Source organism: Otolemur garnettii, unplaced genomic scaffold (assembly GCF_000181295.1).
Source record: "Otolemur garnettii isolate 467f Iridium unplaced genomic scaffold, OtoGar3 scaffold00031, whole genome shotgun sequence".
NCBI classification, from domain to species: domain Eukaryota; kingdom Metazoa; phylum Chordata; class Mammalia; order Primates; family Galagidae; genus Otolemur; species Otolemur garnettii.
In genome coordinates, this window is record NW_003852426.1 from 2,540,185 (window position 1) to 2,548,641 (window position 8,457).

General features: G+C 47.1%; 2 protein-coding genes and 1 non-coding gene across 3 annotated transcripts in view; 1 reads left to right on the forward strand and 2 right to left on the reverse strand.

The window, feature by feature from the left end:
* The window catches only part of LOC100966880 (casein kinase II subunit beta), an 8,855-nt gene extending 6,838 nt beyond the window's left edge, over window positions 1–2,017 (forward strand). The window contains exons 1-3 of the mRNA XM_003789012.3: window positions 102–654; window positions 788–916; window positions 1,205–2,017. Coding sequence (XP_003789060.2) covers window positions 357–654; window positions 788–916; window positions 1,205–1,605 — 828 coding nt within the window. The 5' untranslated portion in view covers window positions 102–356 and the 3' untranslated portion in view covers window positions 1,606–2,017. Of the gene's footprint in view, window positions 655–787; window positions 917–1,204 lie in introns of the transcript that reaches the window.
* Window positions 2,018–3,425: 1,408 nt separating this feature from the next.
* On the reverse strand, window positions 3,426–3,554 carry LOC111725141. The gene has a single exon (XR_002773280.1). It is a non-coding gene; the product is annotated as a small nucleolar RNA SNORA11 (small nucleolar RNA).
* Window positions 3,555–6,412: 2,858 nt separating this feature from the next.
* Window positions 6,413–8,457, reverse strand: part of LY6G5C (lymphocyte antigen 6 family member G5C) — a 5,668-nt gene continuing 3,623 nt past the window's right edge. The window contains exon 3 of the mRNA XM_012804785.1: window positions 6,413–6,576. Coding sequence (XP_012660239.1) covers window positions 6,413–6,576 — 164 coding nt within the window. The remainder of the gene's footprint in view (window positions 6,577–8,457) is intronic.

An 8,457-nucleotide genomic window follows, 5' to 3' on the forward strand; every position in this document is an offset into this window, starting at 1 on the left:
AAAAAAAAAAAATTATAAATAAATAATTTTTAAAAATTGTAAATTTATTTTTAAAAAATTATAAGGGATGGAGACAGAAGGGACAAGGTCCAGAATTGCTGTACAGTGGTGTTCATATGCCCCCTTCTGGGGGGGCTGAGCTGCTCTCATTTCAGAAGGATAAGGGACACTTGGTTTCCTGAGCTTATCCCAGCACAGTGGAGACTGGCCCTGTTGTGTGGAGAGGACAGCAGATGGTGTCAAAGATAGACTAATCTGTGAACTCAGGGGAAGAGATAGACCTTTGAGTAGCATGCAAGACAAAGACAACTGGATAAAGCCCTAGATGGTACTCAGGTATAACACCTGTCTGGGCCATGGCTCCCACGCTCAGGAACCAGACTTTGTGGGTGAGGACATGCTGTCCCTCCTGCCAAGTTAATAATTTTCTCTCTAAGCCAGGATCCTGCCGCAGGCAGGAATATAATTCTGCTACAGCAGCTCCTACTCAGTCTGCCTGTCAAAATCACCCTACAGCTCAGGATTTAAGGAGCAGGGTCATGGGAATGTGGGGTTTTAGGGGATCTCTCAGGAAATGCCCTCCCCAGAATTCCATAATGAAGGCCCATGTACTTGTAGGTGTGTCGGTCATGTTGGGCTTCGCAGTGGGAAAAGGTAAGTAGGGCCCAGGGGTGGGGTGGCAGGGGTGTCGAGTCCTGGAAGGGGATGGAGCTAGGCCCCAGGGGGTTCCTACAAGCAGGGGGCTTAGAAGTGAGCCAGTGCTCCTATTCCTTCTCTGCTTCCCCAGCTCCTGCTCCTGAGGTCCGGACCTGCCATTTCTGCCTCTTAGAAGACTCTTCTGTAGGGTGCATTTCAGGCTCGGAGAAGTGCACCATCAGCAGCTCATCCCCATGCATGGTGATCTCCATTTATTATGGTGAGTAAAGTCCTAGAAAGGTCCTGCTGGTGGGGCAGCCTATGGCTTCATCTCTCCTTTCACAAATGAGGGCTGGTTAGGGCCTGCAGTACAGAAAACAGGAATCTTGGAAGGAGAGATTGGGGTTCTGAGGAACCAGCTGAGCTAACTTTTCTAGCCTCTTCTGAAGGAGTCTGGGATAGAAGTCAGGTTTGGGTAAGGGATGAGGAGAGTCAGTGGTAGGGGTGTCAGGTTTGGCAACTACCGGAAGCTATGAGCAGGGCTTATTACCTGTTCCCTCTTCTTCAGACGTCAAGGTTCGCTTCACCATCCGAGGCTGTGGACATTACAATTCCTACCACTGCCAAGAACGACGTAATACCTACTTCCCAAAGTACTGGTATCGGGCTGAGTGCTGCCAGTATGATTACTGCAATTCCTGGTACAGCCCCCAGCTCCAGAGTTACCTGCCTGAGTCTTCTGATAAGCCTCTGCTTCTGCCACTGTCTAACTCCCAAATCCAACGATTCTACCAGGCCCTCAACCTCTCACTGCCCCTACCCAGCGTCAGTACTGGGAAGGACCCTGAAGGCCTGGACCCTCTGGCCTCCCTGTCCCTGAACCTGGGCTTGTCCATTGCTGCGCTGCGCCGCATGTACTTGTTCCTCAATAGTTCAGGACTTTTGATTCTTCCCCAGGCTGGGCTCTGACACCTGACTTTTCCCAGATTCCACTCTGTTCCAGCATCTCTGTCTAACTTCCCCAGCATCCTGCACTGCCCTCTCAGAGAACACTCACATTATTTTGATCACTATGATTTTTTAGGTCTCCCTCCTTTGTACTCCAGCATTTATGTGGCTTTGGTTTAATTTCTCTCCTGAACCCTGATTCTGCTCCTCCTCCTAGGAAAGAATCTCAAGTGTGGACTCTGCCCAGGCTGACCTAACTCTCATCCCTTTCCCATCATCTCAGTGTTCTTTCATCTCCTATCCCCTCTGTCTGATGACTTGCCACTTCTATTTGCATCTACCTCTAAGACCTAGTACCAGACTGAATTGCAGCAAGAAGGATGGGGTTGGGCTTGGCACCCGTAGCACAGTTGTTACAGCGCCAGCCACATGCACCGAGTCTGGTGGGTTCAAACCCAGCCCTGGCCAACTAAACAATAATGACAACCACAACAAAAAAATAGTCAGGCATTGTGGCAGGCACCTGTAGTCCCAGCTACTTGGGAGGCTGAGGCAAGAGAATCACTTAAGCCCAAAGAGTTTGAGGTTGCTGTGAGCTGTGATGCAACAGCACTCTACTGAGGGCAATATAGTAAGACTGTCTCAAAAAAAAAAAAAAAAAAAGATAAGGGTAGACTTCTGTGCAGATTTTTTGGCAATCTGGTGTCCCTGTCTCACTGTGTCTACCATCCCCTCCCATGGTCTCCTGTCTTCTGTCCTCTTTTATCACAGCCTTTGGCCTCTGAAGTCCCATTTCACCTCACTGAATAGTGACACCCATCTCAGTTAGGGGCTTTGTGAAAGGAGCTGGGAAGGTCTGTTTCTCTGCTCCAAATCCCCTGTTTTCCTCCCCAATAAACTGGGACTGGGCTAAATTTGCGTCAACATTGTTTATAGGGCCCAGGCCCAGGTATGGACAGGTATAAATAGGTTAGAGAGTTAATTAGGTGTGGGATTCCAACAGGATTGCAGAGCCCTTGCCCACTCCATTTGGCTTGTGGTTTCCTCTGTACCTGCCCCAAAGGCCCCACATCCTTCTCTACCCTCTGTTTAACCAGAGATCAAAGCATGAGGACTCTGACTCCTTTCAACCATAAACACACAGTACAAAACCTAGAAAGTTAAACCCTCCTGATGTTAAATTTTTTTACCGAAAAAAAAAGGAAAAACTTTAACCCAGGAAAACTTGAGTTCAGACATGCATCCCAGAGTCATGCTACTGAGGGACCTGGGCTCCTGCTGGTCCCTAGTTCTTTTCAAGGATCCTGGCACCCAGAACCCCTGTGTGGGGGTCCAGGTTGCAAAGTGCAGAGTACACAGGTGGGGCTGCGGTATTTGGATCTCCATTTTATTTTATTTATTTATTTATTTATATTTATTTTTTTTTTAGTTTTCCAATATTTTATTAGGCAATTTTTTTTTATTGTTTCAGGTTCATTGAGGGTACAAAGAATTAGGTTACACTGGTTGCATTTGTTAGATAGAGCCCCTCTTATAATTGTGTGCCGCCCCCAAGAGTTATACTATATACGATAACTCTCACATCCCCCTCCCTCCTCCCCTCTCCCTCATTCCACTGTCCCCCCCCTTAAATTGATTTGAGTTTTTCTCTTATGATGGTATGTATTAGATCGTCTACTGGCTTCATATTAGGATTGAGTACATTGGATTCTTCTCCATTCTTGTGATGCTTTACTAAGAAGAATGTATTAGACAATTTTTAAAACACAGTATAGTTGAAAGAATTATACAGTAATCACCCATACATCCACCACATACATTTTATCATTTTTTTCTTCTTCACGTGTATGGAATTTGTTCATAGAGAGGCCACAAGTTCTGTGCCCCTCATCACAATGATCCCAGTTTCCTTTTGGGTATGTTATAAACAGAGGAGCCATTCTTTAGGACCCTTGCTCTGAGCATACCCCTTATTTTATTTATGTTTATTTATTTATTTATTTATTATTTTTGACACAGAGTCTCACTTTGTTGCCCTCAATAGAATGCCATGGTGTCACAGCTCACAGCAACCAGCATCTCTTGGGCTTAAGAGATTCTCTTGGCTTGGTGCCTATAGCTTAAGCGGCTGAGGCACCAACCACACTAGAGCTAGTGGGTTCAAATCAGCCCAGGCCTGCCAAACAACAATGACAACTACAACCAGAAAAAAAAAAATAGCTGGGCTTTGTGGCAGGCGCCTGTAGTCCCAGCTACTTGGGAGTCTGAGGCAAGAGAATCGCTTAAGCCCAGGAATTGGAGGTTGCTGTAAGCCATGATGCCATGGCATACTACCCTTGGCAACAGCTTGAGGCTCTGTCTCAAAAAAAAAGAGATCCTCATGGGCGGTGCCTGTGGCTCAAAGAGTAGGGTGCCAGCCCCATATGCCAGAGGTGGTGGGTTAAAACCCAGCCCTGGTCAAAAAAAAAAAAAAAGATTCTCTTGCAAGTGGAGCCTGTGGCTTAGTGGGTAGGGGATCGGCCCCATATACCGAGGGCCAAACTGCAACAAAAATAGCCGGGCGTTGTGGTGGGCGCCTATAGTCCCAGCTACTCGGGAGGCTGAAGTAAGAGAATCGTCTAAGCCCAGGAGATGGAGGTTGCTGTGAGCTGTGACCCTACCGAGGGCAATAAAGTAAGATTCTGTCTCTAAAAAAGAAAAAAGAGAGAGAGATTCTCTTACCTCAGCCTCCTGAGTAGCTGGGACTACAAGCGCTGGCCACAGCGTCTGGCTATTTTATTGTTTTGTTTTTAGCAGGCTGGGGCTGGGTTCAAACCCACCAGCCCCGGTGCTTGTGGCTGGCATCCTACCCAGAGCTATGGGTGCCACCTGGATCTTCATTTTAATATTGAGAAATTGCAAGCAGGTCAGCACCTGTGGCTCAAAGGAGTAGGGCACTGGCCCCATATGCTAGAGGTGGCGGGTTCAAACCCATCCCTGGCCAAAAACTGCAAAAAAAATTGCAAGCAGTGCTAGCTACAACTCAACTTTCCACATATACTCAGTAAACACTGGACACACTGTTCAGCTAGGCCCACTGTTGAGCACCAGAAGTCTAGGAGGGATGCAGCCAAGTGTCTGCCCTTCCAAGTTCGCAGCCCATTGCTGGGGTTAGAAATTTTTTTCTGGAAAGCAGTGGAGCTTGGTGGCTGGGGAGCCCAATCCCAGCTCCTCTGCCCCTTGCATTATTCAGTCTGTCAACCTCACTTTAGTCACCTGTCAAGTAGGGATAGCACCTTATCTGGAGAGAATGCATGTAAATATGTATACATAGGTAGAAGTGAGGCCCTTTCCCTCCCTTAAAAAATACACATTTCAGGTGGCACTTGTGGCTCAGAGGAGTAGGGTGCTGGCCCCATATGCTGGAGGTGGCGGGTTCAAACCCAGCCCTGGCCCAAAAAAAAGAAAAAAAAAAATATATATATATATATGTACACACACACATATTTCTTTTCATTTTTTTTTTTTTTTTGAGACAGATCCTCAAGCTATCCCCCTGGGTAGAGTGCCGTGGCACCACAGCTCACAGCAACCTCCAACTCCTGGGCTCAAGCGAGTCTCCTGCCTCCACCCTCCAAGTAGCTGGGACCATAGGCGCCCGCCACAACACCTGGCTATTTTTTTTGGTTGCAGCCATCATTGTTGTTTTGGCGGGCCCAGGCTCGATTTGAACCCGCCACCTTAGGTGTATGTGGCTGGCGCCTTAGCCACTTGAGCCACAGGCACCGAGCCATACACACATATTTCTTAGGGTTATATCCATATACAGTTTTTGGCCTCTATTTTTAGAGAACAGGGTCTAGCTTTGTTGCCACAGGCTGGCCTCAAATTCCCAGCCTCAAATGATCCAAGCGGCTGAGAGTATAACTGGGTGCCTAGCTAAGCTATTTTCAAACACTTCTTGCCAAAATACTCAGAAGTGTGCACATATCATGAGATAGATTTTTGTAAACTACACACCTGTGTGATCAGCACCCGAAGTTGCTCACTTGCTCCTTCCCAGGCACTCCTCTTAACTCGGGTAGGCACTGTCCTGACTTATAGCAACATATAGTAGCTTAGATGAGTTTTGCCTGTGTGTTTGATGGAAATGGGATAACACAGTATATATCTTTATCTACACATTTCACACACATTAATATCTCCTTGACCTCTGTTCTGACAGATAACACCAAGCCTAATTTTTAGGTCATGCTGTAGTTGGAGGTACAAACCCTCAATGTTCCTCCCCACCCCACTTTTGCAGCCCTCCCACCAACACAGCCCTCTGGACTTCCCCTCCAGCCCCTGCACAGCTGTGCTCTGACAGCCCTCCCGAGAATGCCCACTGGCCTGGCCTTCACCTTTGGAGTGCAGGTGCTTCCACTTCCTCTTCACCTTTTTGTGCCTGGAGCTGAATCAAGTACCAAATACCAAAGCAGGGCAGAAGCAGAGCTCAGCAGAGCTGGGAGCCCCTTACCTGCTCCTATAATGAGAGAGTCAGGCCGGCCTCCCCTTCATGAGAAAAGAGAGACAAACCAAGCAGTTTTTACACCAATTTATTTTGGAGGAATGCCTGGGGCCTTAGGGCAAAAGAGGGAGCCTGGATGGGGTCAAAAGGGGATAGAATGGGAACAGGGGTGTTGAAGGCTGTTGACTACGAGGAAGAGAGGCAAGGCTGAGGTCCAGTGACTTGAGGGAACCAGAGGGGGCTGGTATGAGAGACTGGAAGTTGTCCTGGTTGAGCCCAGGTAGAAGTTAAGAGAGTGGCCAGAAACATATTTTTCCTCTAAGCGTCTCTGGGGTCGTTCTAAGGAGTATGGAGTGCTCTGTTTTGAGGGTCATTGCAGAAATCCAGGAAGCAGCACTGGGAGAATATCCAGAAGCCAAACACTGGAGAAGCGCGGGTATATGAACAATCACTCATCTGTTCCTTGCTGCGGCAGTCACTCACCATGACATCGGATCCACTGCCTGGGAGGGACCACAGGCACCAGTGATATGGAGGTCCTGAATTCTCTCATCCCCTCACACCTCATAGATTAATCCTCATTATCCCAGAAGCCTACCATGGAGCAATAAGAAGAAAAAGGAAAGATTCCTAGAATTGGGCAGGGGTGGGAGTGGAGTGTCTAGCCATGGAACTGTGCCAAAGTTCCACATGGAAGGTTGGAGGAACAGAGCCATGTGAAATGTCATTTGAAGCAGAGTTAGGGCTTTTGAAGAGGAGTTAGGACTTAGGGAGAACCAGCACTGTGGGACCATGCAAGAAAAAAATCATGGAAATATTTTGAAGGTTAAATTGCAGAAAGGAAACACCTGTCATTTATTTTCTGAACCAAATGTAAGAAAATGATGTCTGCTGCTATTTTTTTTATTTTTTTGAGACAGAGCCTCAAGTTGTCCCCCTGGGTAGAATGCCATGGCATCACAGCTCACAGCAACCTCCAACCTCTTGCCTCAGCCTCCTAAGTAGCTGGGACTACATGAGCCTGCCACAACTACTCTCAGTTATTTTTTGGTTGCAGCTGTCATTGTTGTTTGGCGGGCCCAGGCTGGATTCGAACCTGCCACTTCAGGTGTATGTGGCTGGCCCCTTAGCCACTTGAGCCACAGGCGCCGAGCCTGCTGCTATTATATATATTAAAGGTGGGGAAATCTTTGTGCCCGTGTCTTGAGAAGTTATGTATAGGGATGTTCACTGATGTCCTGCTTAATAGAGTAAAAAATTAGAAATAACCTAAATACCCATTAAGAGTGGGATGGAGAAATCAGCTCGGACATGCCCTTGCCATGGAGTACCATGCAGTAGGTTAACAGAACAAGGAAGCTCTCTACAAACAGATATGGAAACATTAAGTTCCCCTAACTGCTAAGTTTAAAAAGCAAGTGCAGAACAGTGACTACAGTGTTATACTGTTTATGGGGAGAAAAGAGGTGAAAAAAGAGTAAACAGCATATTTGTGTAGAGTGGAGTGTGCAAAAAATTACTGCAGGAAGTATAATCCAGAAAGTAAAAAGATTGGTTATGTGTGCATAGGAGCTGGGTGAATTGTGGCAAGAGTAGAAGGGAGACTGATTTGATACCTTTGTATTGTATACTTTGATATTTGAACTATGTTTACACATCGTAGCTATGTCTACATCAGCTATTTTGAAAGTCTAATGAAGGGCGGCGCCTGTGGCTCAGTGAGTAGGGTGCTGGCTCCATACACGGAGGTTGGCGGGTTCAAACCCGGCCCCCGCCAAACTGCAACAAAAAAATAGCTGGGCTTTGTGGTGGGCACCTGTAGTCCCAGCTACTTGGGTGGCTGAGGCAAGAGAATCACCTAAGCCCAAGAGCTGGAGGTTGCTATGAGCTGTGACACCACAGCACTCTTCTGAGGGTGACAAAGTGAAACTCTGTCTCTTAAAAAAAAAGAAAGTTTAATGAAAGGATTTGAAGGAGCTTAATGTATAATGCATTGGCTGTTGGGAGCATCATCTCTGGAACCACCACGAATTCTAGCTCAGCTTCTATGAAACTCAGCCAAGTCTATTGACCTTTCTGCGCTTCTGTTTCCTCATTGGTAAGATGAAGATAATAATAATTCCTGCCTCAAAGGGTAGATATATTTAAAACAATGTCTGGCACATATTATGTGTTAGGTTTCCACTAATTTTTCGTTGTTGTTGTTGCAGTTTGGTCGGGGCTGGGTTCAAACCCACCACCCTCGGTATATGGGACTGGCGCCCCACTTACTGAGCCACAGGCACTGCCCATGTTTCCACTAATTTTAAAAAGGCAGGGGGTGGCTCGGCGCCTGTGGCTCAAGCAGCTAAGGCGCCAGCCACATACACCTAAGGTGGCGGGTT